This window comes from Diceros bicornis, chromosome 4, assembly GCF_020826845.1.
Source record: "Diceros bicornis minor isolate mBicDic1 chromosome 4, mDicBic1.mat.cur, whole genome shotgun sequence".
Taxonomy (NCBI): Eukaryota; Metazoa; Chordata; class Mammalia; order Perissodactyla; family Rhinocerotidae; genus Diceros; species Diceros bicornis.
This window is the reverse complement of record NC_080743.1, coordinates 48,188,093-48,206,050: the sequence shown is the minus strand read 5'-3', so window position 1 is coordinate 48,206,050 and position 17,958 is coordinate 48,188,093. Positions and strand designations below refer to the sequence as shown.

At 48.5% G+C, this 17,958-nt stretch overlaps 1 protein-coding gene across 7 annotated transcripts in view; it reads right to left on the bottom strand.

Moving 5' to 3' along the window:
- The window catches only part of VANGL1 (VANGL planar cell polarity protein 1), a 47,981-nt gene extending 33,319 nt beyond the window's left edge, over positions 1–14,662 (bottom strand). The window contains exons 1-5 of one of the 7 annotated variants that reach the window (XM_058538882.1): positions 13,616–14,100; positions 7,562–7,645; positions 7,278–7,399; positions 6,681–6,782; positions 5,245–5,447 (exon numbers count right to left, since the gene is read on the bottom strand). In XM_058538882.1, coding sequence (XP_058394865.1) covers positions 5,245–5,315 — 71 coding nt within the window. In that variant the 5' untranslated portion in view covers positions 5,316–5,447; positions 6,681–6,782; positions 7,278–7,399; positions 7,562–7,645; positions 13,616–14,100. The other 6 variants (XM_058538881.1, XM_058538878.1, XM_058538879.1 and 3 more) reach the window with 6 other exon arrangements.
- Positions 14,663–17,958: the final 3,296 nt, after the last annotated feature.

The following is a 17,958-nucleotide window of genomic DNA, read 5'->3' as shown; positions in this document are numbered from 1 at the left end:
CACCCTCACACCCTCCACTTGAACTACTAGAGCTATGAGATTTGCCTTTGCAGCTCCTGCTGGGAGTCATGACTAGACTGTGACCTTGGATAGCACAAAGCTGTGTGCCCAGCTCTCTGGGCTGCCAAAGACAATCACTTCAAAAGAACTCACTGTGAGAAACAATAAACAGTTTGGGAGATATTTCCCACATGCCTGGTCAGTCCTGAGAATGAATTGTTTAGACTAAGTCTAGAACCACTGCTCCCCAGGGCCCCCCATCGGCCAGACCGAGAAGCCTCCTCTTCTATCTTACTGTTTCCATGTTCCCAACTGCTCTCACATCCACCATTCCCTCTGCTGTCAGCCAAGTCACGTGCTCCCCTAACCCATCCATCTATTCACCAGTCCCACCGGTCAACTCCTGCGACAGCACAGATTCCCCTGGAAATCAACATTCTTTCACTGAGTGCCAATTCCTAGAGCCTAGACACTAGCGAGACAGAAAACAGGTGGGGAGCCACCCAGGGCTGGAAGCAGCCTCTCTAGGCCCAGTCATCACCCCGACCTCCACTCCACCCAGCCTGGCTCTTAAAGGGCCCAACAGCACCCAAAGGAGAAGCGATTGTCTAACAATTCCCCTGGTAACATCTGAGGTAAACTAGATAAGAGCCTATTATCTGATAACCCCAAGAAGGTTTCTCATCCCTCAGAGCCAGAAACCCTAAACCAGCGCTTGTCAAACCTGAGTTGCAGAGAAACCACCTGGGGTGCAGATTTAAGCATAGATTCGCGGGCCCCACCCTCAGAGTATTTGTCTGGAAGGGAGACAACAGTCATCTGCGTTTTTCACCAGCACCCCAGGTGATTAGGACACACACATAACGCTCCAGGAAATTTCTCTCAAGGCCCTCCCACCCAATTGTTCCTGGGGGAGGAGGTTGTTGGAGTGACTGCTCACGAGTCAGCCTACTTGTGAAATACTCTCAATAATGTGAGCCGCAAGTGTAATGCTCAGCTGCACAATGTTGCAATGTACAGGGGCTTCTTTACTAAAATAGCATTAAGTGGCTGAGGCTGGGAGAAAGGCTCACGACAACATGCATCAGACAGAGGGACGCCAAGAGCCTTCCACACACTGTCGAATGGCGGGGGGCGGATATAAAGCTCGGCCCATCAACTCAATGTGGGCTGCACATTGTGCTGGTCCTTGATGTCAAGGGAGTGAGACCTGTCACACAGCTTTTATAAAAAACACCGGTCCTGAATTACTGCTCCAGGAAGGGCTCTGAGCCAGTAGTAAATAGAGAAGTCCAACAAAAATCCTGCCATCCGGTGCCCCTTCCAGTTTGCACAGCTACGAGCCACAGTATGGCCGCTTCTCTGCAGCAGGTACCAAATGTTCACCCCACAGTTCCAAATGCTGCGACTCCAAGGACACACCGAGTGCCCTCTGGGAGAGGGCTCCCCTACGGGGAAGACAATCAGTTCATGGTGTTCAAAAGAACGGAAGTAGCAGCCCAGGGGAGTAAGGCTACCCAACCACTGAAAGGGGTCTTACAAACACATGCACACATTGGTGTTTCTCCAACTCTGCCTAAGTGGGCTGGTCTGGATCACCTGTGTGCCTTTGCTGGGCAGGTGTGTCAGCCACAGGAATCTCAGTCTGTCTCCACACAACCTCTGCCCATATGAGTAAAGACAAGTATATTTGTGCGTGTGTGCATGGGGGCGGGGGGAAGCAAGCAATAACACGCAGGAGGCCCAGGCATGTGTCTGCACCCGCATGTGTGTTTGTAAACGTGTCTATTTAGGCGATTCCAGAACTGAGCCCTGGGGGGCTGCCGTAAAGCCCCTCTTGCTCCAGCCAGAATCCCCGTCAATTCCCACACCGTTCCCACTTGCAGTCGGCACTTCCTGGGAAGATTATTGAGCTCTGTTTCTGTTGTTTCTCTATTTCTATTTAGGGAAAGCCGGCCCCACCGGTTACTCCTCCCTTTCCTTCTCTACCACCACCCACTACCTGTGCTTTCTCTTGCTCACTGCCGGGCCCTGGCTGGCTGCTTCCTCTCGGCACCGACCCGGGTGGGAGGGCTGGGCAGAGGGCAAACCGACCCTAAAGCAGCCTCAGAACAAAAGCACCAATTCCCCCACCGCTCAGGCAGCCCTCTTCTGGACAATGCATTTTAGCACATCAGTCACATGAGTTACCCTTCATTTCTCTTTTTTTTCCCCCTACCAGTAACTCCTGCTATTCTCCATCCAGCACAGCGCAGGGGAAAAAGCATGGGCTTCCAAAGGACCAACAAGTTGGGCCTGAAACCTGCCGAGGGCACCTACTAACCTTGTAACTTCAGGCAAATAACATTGCCTGTCTGTGCCTCAGTTTCATCATCTGTAGAGGACTCCCTCCCACAGTTCTGGGACTGCTGTGAGGACGCAGGATAATGACGGGGTCCTCGCAGGCACTCTCCAAGTGGTCATTTACATCACTGGCAGCTATGTATTTAACTCAGGGAACTGGTGCTCCAAACCCAAAGGTTAGGCGAGGTCGGCTGGGGTCTGCACCATTTTCCCAGCAAGTTAACTGGACACCCTCTGGAGGCAGCAGGCATCACAAAACCAGGCCCCTCACCTCTTTGTTGGAAAAGAATCACTTGTCACCTGCTTGGAACGCACCCAGTCCTCCAAAGATGATAACAGTGGCTTCAGGCATATCAAGTTCGGTGCACTTCATTACTCCTCTCTGAGTAAGAGTTCTACTAAAATTACCAAACAAGGTCCCTCTCCTTTCCTACTCTTTCTTTTCAAATTCCCGACAAATCACTGAGCAGAGCAGCCTTCGCAGGGGCACTCCTGGGTGAGACAATGCCCTTGGCTGGGTCGAGGGCCTGCTCACACGCCTGTGGGTACTATTACTGCCTAAGACTCTTTATGGTCTGACTAAGTAATCCCTGGCACATACTATCTACAGATGACGACCACTGCCCCACAGTTACTACGCCCTACAGTGCCCTCAGTCAGAGACTTCACCATGTGTGGGTGTGTTTTTTGTAAAGAAGCCATGGAGTGCACCCATAAATCTCTAATGGTCATCCCCTCACCCAGAGCTTTTCTGAGGAGGCATGCAGTAACATTCCTTGACTAATTTATTAAAAGTCTCAGCTTGTATTATCATTTGCCAAGTACTTTCCACATGGGTCCAAAAAGGCACTGAGAGGTCTGCATGCTATTTTAATTGAAAGTTATAGTCTCTTAAAGTGACCACAAGAGCACTGCAGTATCGATTTCTGGGGGTCCCAAGAGGGCTGGGGAAACAGCAGAGCAGAGCATGGGCGCTGAAAGGTGACAGTCGGGACACAAGTGTAGACAAAGGAGGCCAGAGATGGTTTCTACTCAGAATACTGCAAGGCAGCCTCCTCTGTTCATCTCCAAGCACCCAGAGAACCCCAAATTCCTACTTCCATCATTGTGGTGTAGAAAAGGGAAGCTTGGCACACTGACAAGGGAATTGCTCTTTCCAATTAGGTCCAAAGACTTTGTATTTTAAAACAGCTGTTTCTGGTATTTTATAATTAATCTGATATGTTTATCCACTGGTTGAAATTTGTGATTAAATTTTTATCTCCTGAGGGTTTCTGACTTGCTCAGGACCTGGACTCTGGTGTGTTACTTTCAGCCTCACTCAGCAACACTCCCTTCTGTTTCCCATGCTGACTACAAAGGCTTGCCTGGGCTGCAGCACAAGCTCTTTACATCTTTTCCCTAAATTTTTATGAATATAAGAGCAATACATGAAAATCTAGAAAATAATGAAAGTTTAAAAAAAAACACCCATAATCCTAATAATCCTATACTTAGAGACAACCCTGGTCAATACATTAACTAACATTCATCTTATCACAAGAATATATAACTATTATTATGTACAAAGTTTTGACTCTTGTTTTTTATAACAGCCTCATGAACATTTTCTCATGTCATTAAACAATCTTTGAAAACCTTTCTTTTACACTCTTTTACTCAATTCATATTTTTATTTACAAAATACACACCTGTAAAAGACTGAACGGGTACAGAGAGATAAAGCATGAATGCAAGTTCCCGTCAGTCACCATCTTGCATTCAGCCCCCTCCGGGTGGATGACCACTCCCAGCAGCCTGGAGAATATCCTTCCAGACCTCTTTCCGTGTGTATACACCCACATGGGCTCACAAATACATAAGTCAATTAGATACATATATCTTATTGCTGTTTTGACAAAACAAAATCCCACTCTGCCTTCAGCTGCTTGCAGGAGGAACTGCTCAGTCAGGGAAACACCACGACAATCACCATTCCCAGCCTACGCAGGGCTGTGACCACAGGTGGGCGTTTGGGCTGTGGCCAGTTGGGGCCTTGAATGTGGTGCTGAAATGCCAAGCCATTAATAGAATGAATACAGCCACTGGTTAGTGACCTCCTACTATGTGCTATGTTAATGCTTTACCTGCATGATCTCATCTAATCCTCTCATCAGCCCTGTAAGGGGGGTATTGCCACACTCATTTCACAGATGAGGGGTCTAAGTAAGTAGAGCACTGCAATTTCAGCACCTGCATTCTTCACCAGTACAGTACCACCTCTTCATTTATTCATCACCTCATTCCTTCGCTCACCATTCTGCAGGTCTGTAACACAGCAGGCCCCACGCATACCAGTGCAGACCTGTTCATTTTGCACAGAGGAGGGGGGATTTGGCCCCCATCATCTAGGACAGCATTTTCAAAACCCAGGCTTGTTCCCTGGGAAGACTGACCAGTCAGAGAGAAATAAGGTGCCAGGCCAATCCCACCACTGCAGTATATAAGCCTCATGGCAAATGCATAATGGACAGTGAGTCAGCAGCTTTGGGTGAAAAGCTACAAATTAAGACTTTTTTTTAAACTTTCATTTACCTTCTTGGTAAAGCTTTGGGAGAACTGTCATCTACGAGAAGTACTTAGAAATGAAAACCACTTCCACTGCAGGGAGAAACTTTAAAATCAATTGCCAGAAATTAAGGTCATCAACTGTAATGGCAGCTATAAAATGTAAATTGGTGGTGTAGTTACTCCCAACGCATGTTAAATGCTCTTCAAGCTCAGCTTCTCACCAGTGGACTGAACCTCCAGTGTCAACAACCCTGCCACCCAGAGTCACCGTTTGAAAAGTGAGTCCAGAAAGCTCGACCCACCTGCAAGTTTCCCCAGAAGGAAAAGTGGAACAATCAATAGCTTACATACCCTTGTCTGTGCGATTTTTTCGAATGACTTGAATAGTAAGAATATCCAGAATATGTGGATTCGGTATCCATAGCAATGGAGAGCTTGCTCTTGATGAAGGAGCAGGGGCTGTTTCTCCTTAGAGGTAGAGAATTTCACCTATAGACTCCTAAAACCTCAAAGGGTCTGGGAATCAAGGAGCCACTCTTCAACAGGAACAAATTCTGGGAAAAGGGGGAAAAAAAAAGACATCAACCTTCTAAGCCAACCTAAAGGGGCTGGAAGTCAAATGACAGCAGGTGCCTCCTCTCTGGGGTTTCGCCTATGGACAAGTGAGCCAGGGCCAAGCATCTGAGCACTAAATGCTCCACTCACGCAGCAACAAGCTTGCCCAGGTGTCTGGGAGGGAGACAGGCAGGTGCCAGGCAAGCCCAACCTCGACCACAGCAGTGCAAAAACCGGAGGTGGGAGAGACCTGGCCCTTGGCCATTTCCTGGACACAGCCTCCTCGCATGGCTTCAGGCTGGAGGAAGCGGCTTCCCACACCCACTGCCCTAGAGATGGTGCCCAGCCCCCACTGCCAGTTTGCTGGTTACAAAAACAATACCCAGGGAAGTAGCTTTTAATGGATTTGCTCATAGTTTCCGAGAGCCAATTAAAAAAAGGTTTTCAGTCTCTTTAATCCAGGAATCCAAAATCTAAACTAATTTATGTTAGAGAACTAATTTCTTTTTTAAAGAAAAACTATCATTACCACATTGTCTATAACAGTAAAAAGCTAGAAACAATCTAAATGCCCAAAAAACAGAGGAAAAGGTAAGGAAAACATAGTTCATCCACCTAAAGAAGTATCACATAGCTGTTTAAAATGATAATTACAAAGAGTGGAAATTTTTATGATATAATGGTAAATTTAAAAAGCAGGCTAAGGATTGTAGATACACAGTGAATCACCATTACAGTTACAATCATATAAAATCGTTACATAAGGACAAGGATTAAGAGGAACATCAGAAAATGAAAGCAGGTGATTTATTAGTTGTCGGTGCCTGGGTCTTTTCCCACATTTTCATTAGACACTGCTTTGCAATAAAAATGAGTTGGGAACATTTCCAAGTACATTCCTGAGCGCCACATGCTAAACCTTAACTTCTAGAAAACTGAGATCCACAAGTTCCGTCTCTCTGCACCCCTCACCCCAGTGCTGGTCTCCGCCCAACGGGCTCCTCCTTCCAGAGGCCCTGGAAGCTGAAACTGCAAACAGAGCGGTGAGATAAGTGTGAAGAAAAAACAAAGGAGCTGCAAATGCCGTCCCTACCTCTACGGGAGGAGGCCAGCTCTCCGACCCCAGCAACCACCTGCACGTCTGCAGGGAGTCGCCTGCCTGCGAGCCACAACACCTACACAGCCCGAGCCTCAAGAGCCTCAAGAGCCGCTGGGGACGTGTTCGCCCTTACCGTTCATTCTGCCCAGAAGTGAGGCCCTTCACTTGCGTGGTCTGTAGCCTAGGGCCAGCCTCCCTTGTCCTGGAGGTCGTGGCTCCTCATTTCATTCCTCCTCTGCCATCAAGAGCCCAAAGAGAGGAGTGGGGAGACCTGGATTCCAGCCAGAGCTCCTCACTGTCTAGTACAACCTGGGACAAGCCCCTTCACTTCTTGACCCTCAGTTTCCTCATCTGTCAAGCTGGGATAAATCAACTAGCCAGCGTCCTTACAGGAGGGCTGATCTGAAGCTGTGAGCAGATACAGCATCTGGAGCGGGGCTCCAATCCCAGGCTTTCCTCGCTTCTTAGCTATGTGACCTCAGTCGACGGATAAACCTCTCTGAGCCTGCATCTATAAAATGCGAATAACAGCTGTGAGGAACAAATAAGCTACAACTGTGGGGCGCCCCGGCACCGGCTCCAGGTGCGCTGGGTAAATGGAAGCTGTGGCTCTCAGCACTCCCAACCGGTTCCAAAACCCGACACCCTCCCTGTCTCTCTCAGTAAGAGAAACACTCAGACAGGAGCAGCCCTGAGCTGGTGCCTGTGCTCTCTTCCCACCAGAGCTCACCTGCAGGCAGACGGGACCACTCGCATCTCAGGCCAGGGCTGACTAACCAGCTATGCACCAAGCCAGGCAGCTTCCCCTTGGAGCTTTAGGTTTCCTCACCCGTAAAATGGAAATAAGGCAGCCTATTTTGAGGGGTTAGCATAAAGATTAAATGTGAAAACAAACGTAGTAGTTTTTTTAAAAAAAACGTTAGTTTTGCTCTTGGACCACTTCCTCTTTCCCAGAGGACTTCAAGAGCCCGCTCATCTTTTTTGCCTCCCTACTCTGCCTCCCGCCATTTTCACCTGCAATTTCAATGAGCTGTCAGCACCTTCGAGTCTCACTTCCTTTCTGCTCCGGGCTTTGCTGCTTTTTCATCTGCTCCATACCTGGCAGACACCAACATCAGGAGGTGAGCCAAGACTCTCAGGCCTGCCGCGAACCGAGCCTCATTCCCCGAAGGCCCTTCACTCAGCTCCCTGCTGACCTGTAGATTCTAACGCCCAGCTGCTTGGCCCAGAAACCCCACTGCCCTCTTCTACATTCAGAATTAACCCTCCACAACTCCTACACCTTTTTCTGCCCTCCAACCCATAACTCTTGATTCCCCTTTCCAGCCCAACTTCTAGCTCATTCTGGCTAAATGCTGCTGGGGTGTCTCCGAGGCGGGCGGCCCAGGCCCCACTGAGCTGGGCTGATCCTATTCACGCTTCCTGGTCATGACACTGCGAGGCCGACGCTTAGCTCTCGGAGCTTCCGTTTCTCCCCTGTAAAACGAGGCCATTCAATATGATCTCTTCCTAGGCTTGCTGGGGGCATTAAACTAGACGCCCTACGTCAAGCCTCTGGCACGTGGTGACCCAAGTTTCATTCCCCTCCTCTGCAAGAGGACGTCATTCTCTGTCCTCATTAAAACCTCCGGCCGTCCATTAAGGCAACTCCAGGCATGTCCCTCAAAGGAAACCATGGGCTCCTAGGTGCCCTTTGGGGAAAGGCTCTACTTAACTCTGCCAGCGCCCTTGTCCCGTTTCTCTCCCACAGTTCCTGCCTATACCTATCAAAGGTGGTCTGTATGCTGCCACTCCCTCCCTCTCGATTGTCACGCCATCCTCCATCCTTAACACTCCAACGACAGCTCTAAGTTGGCCAGAGATTGCTATGCGCCAAATCCAAACATCACATCTTGTCCTCTGTGCCCTAGACCTTCTTATCCCATTTACCCATTCATCCACCTGCATTATTTAGTCAGCAGCTACGAGAGACCCTGCTAAGCACTGCTAGGGGCACAGCAGTGACACGGCACACTGCCTGTCCTTATTCTCGGCTGCTGGTCATCCTCCAATCTGATGGTGCTGATGCCACCACGTCAACACGCCCTCCCTCTCCCCATCAAGCTATCCCTGAAGACTCAAAACTCACCCATATTCTTCTCCACCCATGGACTTACTCTAGCATAAGCTCCTTGGAGACAGAAGCTATTATTGTTTACCTCCCCCCAAGATATGCTGAACATAACAGGTACCCAACACTCACTCACTGAGAGAAGAAATCCCCGGTGCACGTTCCCACTCAGATGCCTCTTGCTCCTGAGTGGGATTATCATCCCCCTACAACTCGCTCTCCGGTGCCCTGGCCTGCTCTTGCCTGTTTCCTCCACCAGGGCAATACAATCATCCTATCGAGCCTATAGATCTAGCCCTGTGCCATTTTCAATACTCTTGCCCCACCTCATCCCACACACCCTACTGTCACTAAATGCCCTCTGTCCTCCGGGACCCTCCCCTCACTCTCCTGGTTCTTAACCTCCTCCAGGCTCTGTGGACGCAGGGCTAAATTCCTACAAAGCCTGCAGGTTTCCTCATGAATCCAGTCCTCAAAGAGCTCGGGCCCTTCTTCTAAGTCATACTGTTCCTATCACAGCTATCAACTCTTGCCCGAGATCTGAATGGGGATTAAGAAAAAGAAACGAGGCAAAGTGACAAAACCCAGAGTGAACACATTTTAAAAGCCAACGCAAGAGCTTCGATAGAGTCAACGGAAAACATATCCTGAAGCTTATCGCTACAATGATATATTTATGAGATCATTCCCTTGTACGCACAAGAAATTAGCAGAACTCAGATGAGGTCAGAGGGATGCCTTATCAGGAAGATAATAAAGTAATGAAAAGAATCAGGTTCCCTGGGTAATAAACTGATAGGCTGCTGCACTGGCGTGAATGAGACAGAGTCACATAAGGTGTGAATGTGGATCCTGGAATCTGGAACTGTGCCTCATCATACTGACCCCTGACATGACCCACACCATGCTTGGCCCTGGCTGGCCAGCAGCCAGAGTGATCTTTCAAGTCATAATGTGGACGTCACTTCCCTACCTAACACTCTTCCATGGTGTCCCAGTGCACTTCGAGTAAGACACAGACTCTTTTATTTGGTCTGCAAGGCCCTGCCACTTCTCCGGCTCCATTCTCCTTCTCCAGCTCCAGGTCCTCTAAGGCACCAGGCTCTGTGCAGCCTTGGGGTTGCAGCCCCTGGCAGAGCCCATATATCAGCTGGTAGTCACTCTTTACACGCCCGTTTTGCCCCAATTCCTACTCATGCCTCTCAACTTAGCTACTGCGTCTTTTCAGAGGCCTTTCCTGATCCTCCCATCTCCATCAGGCCCTTCACGGTACCCTGTGCTCTCCCCTTGTATCAAATTTATTGTGTGATTACTGACTGTCTGGCTCCTGTACAGACAGTAAGCCCCACGAGGGCAAGGACCACCTTCTCTACTGCCCCTCCAGCTCCTACAACAAGGGTTTTTGTGGCAGACCTCAGGACGTGGAGGCCAGAGGTTCAGCGTGGAAGAAACTTTAGAGACTGTCTATCCAAATCCTCAGTTTTGTAGGAAAGGAAAAGGAGGCAGCAAATTAGATTCAGCAGTGATGTCAGAACCACCAGGAGTGGAGCTGCCCTGCGGCTCGCACAAGTCACACTCAGTTGATATTCCAGATGCACCAGGTAAAAACTGGCAGCAGTCTCTTTCATCCGCTGCCCGAGAACACCCTGACCAGCTGCCCCCCACCTACTGGCCCCCTATCCTTTATCCCTTAGAGCTACAGGCACTGCCTGGGTGGGAGATGGAGGCTAACACCGGGACAGGGTTGGAGCTCGTCGAACCACATCTCAGGAAGGCCAGGAGGGCAGTGTTGAGACAGGTGCACAGGGCACAGGTGATGGAGGGGCAGCATCTTGAATTCTCTAATTTCCAGGCAAAAATGTCAGAGAGAACCTCCTTCATCACCCTTTATTAAAAGCAAAGCAAAGATCAGTGGCCTCAAAGGGAATCTTCCCCTCAAGTCACGTTCACTCACATAAAATATACCTGACTACTACTTAAAAGAAAAAAGTGGTGTTCAGAAAAATCATGAGGGAAATAATATGTTACGGTAATGACAGTGGTAAACATAAGCCAACCTTCACGAAAAGGAAATTATAAAAAAGTCAACAGCTCTGCCTAGAGCTATTAAGTAATTAAGTGAACTCTGGTTTGGAGCGTTACCTTGCAAAGGCTACAGAGACACACACTGAACTTAAAGAGCCATTCCACTTCTTCTGCCGTGGATGTATTTCCAAGGCAAAGAAGTTTCTGGTGCCACTGTGTTTATCTATACTATGTACAATTACTCTATTTGATTTTTATCATACATATAATTCTAAAGAGTTTATTATTATTATTGTTTTGAAGCTAACATTTTTCTCAAGGCATCTATTTTTAATTATATGGTACTCAAAGGGAAAATGAGAATTTAAATAATTCTGTTTAGAGTCATCTTTTCTTCTACAGAGGAGAAGCAACGAACAGAGGTTTTGGAGCTAGACTAGCACTGTTCAAATCCTGGTTCTGGTACATATCAGCTGTGTGACCTCAGATCAAGTTACTTAACCTTTTGGTGCCTGCTTCCCTAACTATAAGAACAGAATTATATTTTACTTACTTTATAGGCTCACAGTGGGTATAAAATGAGATAATTCATAATCATTTAGTACAGTGCCTAGCACATGGTAAGCACTCACAACTGTGGGCATTATTATGATTCAATAAAGTAAAATTCCTTCAGTTAGGAAGAAAATCTTTGTATGGCACAAGACTTCCATATCATTTTCATGGAACTTATGTACATTGTTTTGGTCTATGCCAGTCTACCTTTAATGAACACCATTAACTGTAGCTAAGGAATTTAGTGATTTCCACTCTGTTCTTTGTAGGCCTCCTTTTACTGTTCCCAAGTTGGAAGTGATTATCAGAGAGATCAGAGAAAACTGTGTGTTTTACTGGGTTTATTTGGAGGACCTCGGGGTTATACAGGAGGACGGAGAGAAGAATGGCAAGGTCTGCAAAACATTTTGCGGAACTTGTGGTCTATAAACCATAAAACACCATCCAGGTCACTGATGTGAGGATCAGAGGGCTTGTGGCATTTGTGACAAACCCAATGATTCTTTCACTACAACAGAGCTCTTATAAATGAATGATTCTGGGCCACTATTCTCAAGGAAAGAAAACGTCAACTTCATTTTACCTGTCTTGCCAATGATTTCAACTCAGCTTCCCAGAATAACTGCTCTTGGCTCCAGTCATTAATTACCTCTGAAACACCTCCAGCAGCTGGGTATAGATGTCTGAGAGCTGTGAATGGTTAACACGTCTGGGGTTCTATGATGTATATTTGTTTTCAAGTGACTCCCTTGTCCCGTTAGATTTTTAAGGTTCAGAAAAATAGATTTCACAAGTACTACCTCCTCTGTAAATCTCATGGTGCCAGGTCCAATGACCGCTGTCCAATAAGCAGGATTCAGAAGGACACTGATGGGGACAGACAGCAGCAGAGCACACATGCACCATTCCTCAGGCTTCAAGCAAGACCAAAGCCACTAGCAGAAACATGGTCCAGCCTCGAGTCCACCTCATCCTGTCTTGTCCACCTTCTGGAAAATGGCATAGTACCATGCCCAAATCACATGCCCATACACAGCTAGTCTCCTAACCACAGCTAGTTCACTTTACAGAGACAGGACCGCGATAATAATCTAACAGCTTACAGTTATTGAGTGCTTACTATGTGTTAGGCACTGTTTAAGTGATTTGCATGCAATGTCTCACTTCATGCTCAAAACAAGCCTTATAAGGGAGATAAAATATTAATTTCATGTTACAGTTAAGGAAACCAAGGTCATACACCTGGTGAGCGCTGGAGCCAGGGCTTGAACTCTGAGAGTTTAATTCCAGAACCTGTGCTCTTAGCTAAGGAAAATTTATAGCAATGTAGCAATTACCAGAATTGTTTATTTACACAGAGGAGGGTAGGCAACAATCATCAATTGTCCTAAACCACACATAACCCACAAACAATTTTGCAATTTCAACTCCTACTCACAGGTTCAGTGTCCCAAGCACTGTGGGGAGTCCAGGAAAAAAGAAACAAATCTGAAACAGTTCCAGCTCCTAAGGAGCTCACAGCCCAAAGGTGGAAACCTGCTATTAAAATACAATGTGGTAAGGACCCATGCACCCCAAATGCGGCTGAAGTCTAGGGTGACAAAAGGGTGTGTTTGTGAAGGGGAGGGAGAGGAGAAGACCATTCTTCACCCAGCGCTGTTTCTTCAACAGACCAGGATGACACGGGATTGCTGCTTGTAAAGAAACTTTCCTTTATGGTTTTGTCCTGTTGCTCAAATACATAACACAATAAATTTTATTTCTCCCATTTTATTTACAAATTAAGTCGTAACCAAGTCACACTATCAACACTCTGAGAATTTCACACAAGATGTTTTCCCTAATTATCCTTAGAGACAGCAAAGTTTGGGAATGCTAAATGTTCATGGATTTGTGGTGTTATTTCTTTGAACTGTAGAATAAAAGTTTCCTCCCACAAATCAAAGCCCCAACGATATCACATTGATTTAATTTAACTCTAAAAACTCTAATTAGTGGTTACATAAAATGACTAATTACGTCTCCCTGAATTCAGACAGTTTCTGCCATCTCACTTAAATAGCCTAGGAGCTGTGTAATCAACCCACCCACTGGATGGAGAATGCTAATTAGCATTGTTGATTGGTGACACAAGTTATAATATTTTCCAGCAACCCTATAAAATTTATAAACATATCAGTGAAAATGCCAGATTCTTTACAGCTTACTAGCTTTTGGAATAAGTGTCCAAAACACATGCATTTTCCAACCACAGCCCCGCCAAAAGGGTTTAACAAAATGCACGTGCCAGCCACACAATCATCATAATAATGCGCTCTAACATCTCTTAACGAGCAGCTAAACGAGCTCACAACACCTTCGCGGCGTGGGCATTATACCTGGTTTGAAGATGTGAAAACTGAGCAACAGATTTCTCGGCTCCAAGTCTCACTAGCTCATCTCCGGGCGGCCAGGCCGCGGCTCCGCCCCGCTCCTGCCTCCAGCACCGACACGTTTAAATTTTTATAAAGCTTCACACTTCTCCGGGCGCGCTGCTTGGGGCAGTTCAAAGACTGCAGGAGAAAATGAGGTCCTGCCCGTGGCGAAGGCTGCCCCGGCGCGGTGAGATTTCTCCAAGTGGCACACTCCGCGCAGACTTGCCGGTCGCCTCTGCTCCACCCCGGCGTTTTTGAAAGTAAACTCCTACCTGCCTGTTGCGCTCTCCGATGCGCAACCGGACTCGCCCCCCCCAGGCCTCCGGGGCCGGCTCAATTTTGTCAGCGGGGTGTGAACACAGGCCAGCTCTGTGCCGGCTTCTGGCCCAGGGCCGGGCGGCCCCCGGGCGCTGGCGGTTACGGGGTCGAGCTGCGCGGCGGGGTGGGAACCACGGTGCGCGCCCGGCTCCTGGGGAGCGCAGGGCTGCCGGCCCCCGCTCGCACGGCCGCTCCAGCCGCCCGGTGCTCCAGGAACGCTCGGCCACTCCCTGCCGGCCGGAACGCGCACCCCGAGGGCGCACCCCAAAGTGCAGCCGGGAAGAAGGGGGAGTCCGAGGCGTGGGGGGAATGCCGGGACCCAGGAAGCGGTGTGCGGCGGGGAGCGGAGCGAGGGGCAGGAGGGGCGCACCTCGCGGGGATGGCAGAGGAGTGGGATCCCGGGAGCAGAACACGGGGTGCGGTCAGTAAGAGGGGAGGCGGCTCCGGGCCAGAGGCGGGAGGAGGCGGTGACCCCGCGTCTGGGGTGGGGGTGCGGGAGGAGGGCTCAGGAGCTCGCAGGGTCCGGGGTGGGGGCGTCTCCCTGCGGAAGGTCTGCGCGCTGCTCGTCGCGTCCGGCCTCCCGCGGGACTCACCTCCGCGCCGGCCGTGCAGGCTCCGCGGCCCGCGGTCTCGGCTCACGGCGGCCCCGGCTCTGCGGCCTGCGCTGGGCTCCGGTACAGGCAGAGCCCCGCCGCCGCCGCCACCGCCGCACTGCTGCTTTCCGCTTCCTGTCCCGGCGCCGCCCCGCAGCCCGAGCCCAGCCCTGCGAGCCCGGCGCGGCCGCGAGCCAAGAGCAGCGAGCGCTGCCGGCCCCGCCGAGGGCCCGGCCCACCTGCAGCGGAGGGCGGGGCCGGCCGGCCTCTCCCCACCCCGCAGCCACGCCACACCCGGGCACGCTCACGCGCGCACACAAACGCGCGTGCGTGCACACTCCTACACACACAGACCCCAGGGACTGACCACACCCACACCCACACACACACACACACTCACTCACATTCACTCACTCACTCACCCTCACATCATAAACACATGGCCAGGGAGTGACACCCACCCAACAGCCCAACGTACTTGCCCCCTCAAACTTACAGCCATACACACATACTCACAATCATGCACAAAATCCAAGCCCGTTTGCCCTCACGGGAGCCCCAACAAACATATTCACACGGCCCGGAGGCTAACCGCCCCACACACACTCGTATACACACATTCCAAGAACTGACCCACAAATATCCATATACAACCACCTCAACCCATATACACACTCCCACTTAAACTCACATGCAGCCCAGGAAATGACCAGGCAAATAACCATACACACCCGGGCCCCCATAGCCAACCCTCTCCCTCCTCCTCTCCTAACAGAGCAGTCGCTGCCCCCCAACCCCAGTCTCATAGAAACTACTGGAAGAGCACATCTCTGAAGGCAGGCAGCCCAGGTTCCAATCCTGATTCAACCAGGTCTGCTTCCATCTCTGAGTCTGTTTCCCTGTCTGAAAAGTGGGAGAGGATGATAATGCCAACCTTGCAGGATTGTGGTGAGGATTATGGAAAGTAGCTTGTGCCCAGTAGGCACTGAACAGCTGTCAACTATGTATATGAATATTTGCATTCTTCTTACTTCAATATCTTGTGTGGATAGGGTTAGGGATCCACGTGGAGAGTGTGGAATCTGGCTGGGACCTGAAGCTGCTTACATGACCCAGTTCTCGAGCCGAGATGGTGTATAATGAAGTACTGTGTACTGTGGGCAGTTGGGGTGGGGAAACACACCCACCCTGAACTAGCCTAGTTCAGGGAGCTTGAGTCCCCAAAGCCCTCACTCCCAGCCCCACCTCTTCCCCACCCCCTCCAGTCCCATTCTCTCTCCCATATATTGCACTTCTTCAGAGGACATATGTTCAATGCAGTCAATCTTGACCCCTCCCCAGCCCGCCACCAGGCTTCACTGCTCACTCTGGCAGCCCAGGACATCTGCCTCTCTCCCTCACAAACCTCTCCCCTGTCTCCAGAGGGCTAGGGCTGACCCAGGCAGCCATCTTCTTAAGGGTAAAGCCGGTTGTCTATCCACCTGAATCAGTGCTCAGATACAGGAATGTAGAGCTTTATAAAAATGTGTCTCTTTCATCTTTAAAATGTAAACCCTTCAAAGTTACAATGGGCCAGGGATTTCCAATTCTAGCTCTGCTGCTCCTGAATAGCCGCCGTGTGATATACAGATCCTCCGTGCATGTTCGTGGAAAGTGATTCTAATTCACTATAGTTTAAGTAAGCTACCTTGCCATGTGGTGCTTTTGTGGCAAAGAGGGGTAGTGCACAATAAACTCTATTTTAAGATAATAAATTCACCTTTAAATGCCATCTACTGCTGGTTTTGATCCAACAATCTCAAGTATTCAAGTTTAAAAGGTAAGAGGTGGACAACTTCTCAGGACCTGAGTGATGGTCTGTATGGCCTGGAGGCCTGCCCTGGCTCCCACTGTCTGTCACAAAGTGAGTCAGCATTGCTCCAGGTTTCAGCAGGCTTATACAGCTCTTGCCTCAAGTCCAGTTCTCCAGCTTAACCTTACTCAGTAATAAAGGTGATAAGTGGGCTCCATCTGCCACTCCTCTGTCTCACGTAACCATTTGTTCCAAACTCAGCTAGGGAAGTAGGATACTATGTATTGGGTGCTCTTAGGACTCCAGCATGACTGTATGTTCCACAAATTCATGAATATATTTCTCCCTTTCTGCCCATTCTCACAGCTTTCCCAAACCTTAGAATGCTACCCACTAAAATTCTTCCTGTCTACCAAGATCCAACTCAAATGCCATCTCTTACACAAAGCCTTCCCCGGTTCTCCCAACCAGAAAATATTCTCTTCACCTATTTGAATTCCCATGGCTCTCTGGATTTTTATACTTACCTTCTTACCTCGTATTGGTTATTTGCTTCTCACTCTTCAATAATGTATAAATACCATGTCTTATTCATCTTTTTTCTATTGCAGATCTTTCCACCTAGTAGTTACTTTAAAAAATACTTAGCAAATGAATGAATGACTATAAAATATCACTTGCCCTTGGGAAGTTAATAAGCTCACCAGGGAACAATCTAGTTGAAAAGTTATGACATAGGCACATAAAGATAGTTGGCAACAAAAGAGAATATGTAAAATGCTAAATGCATTAAAGGCAGACTTTTTAAGAAGTCACTTATCCAGCCTCAAGAATTCTGAATACACCTGAAAAACAGTTAAGTGAGAAAGGCCTCTGATCAACAAAATAGATTGTACAAAATCCATGCTTTAAATTGGATAGACTTTATAAATAGCAGAATCTCTCGTATACTCGGCAACTATTTACACATAGTTTACAAACATTTCTAAGAAGTTTCATCATCTGAGTCCTAAGCCCACTATAGATTAGAAACATATTAAAAGAGAAGGAGGTGATGTCAGGAAACCCCAGGGACTGCAAAGGGGTCATTGTGAAGATTGTTTAATCACAAAACTCATGCTCTTTCTTGTTACCAGTTACTCCCCCTGGCACACTGCCTCATTACAGAATAATAGTGTTCATAGTGATGACCTTGAGTTATGAAGGTTAGATGGATATTCTATATACAGTACTTTAGGAAGACATGAAAATAATATTAGAAAAATTTCCATCCAAAATGTTTGAAATGTTAGCGCTGATTCTTTAAAGGGCCATTTTCTGTAAAATCTATGTGTAGGATCTGTTTATATGTTGATAACACCAGGGATGAGGTGCTAGGCTGTAGATTATTAGTGCCCAAGGAGAGTGACACGGGCCTGGCTGGTCAGGGTCACCTTGTCCTCACGTTGAGGAAAGAAAGGAGTGGGATAGGCATAGGTGGAGGACAGTGGCTGGAACAGTGGCTGGCTTATCTCAAGTGCTTAATAAATATGAGTGGAATAGGGGGTAAACGGTGTTTCTGTTTGGAGTATGGGCAGGGGTGTGGAGAGAGCGGTGTCCGGGAT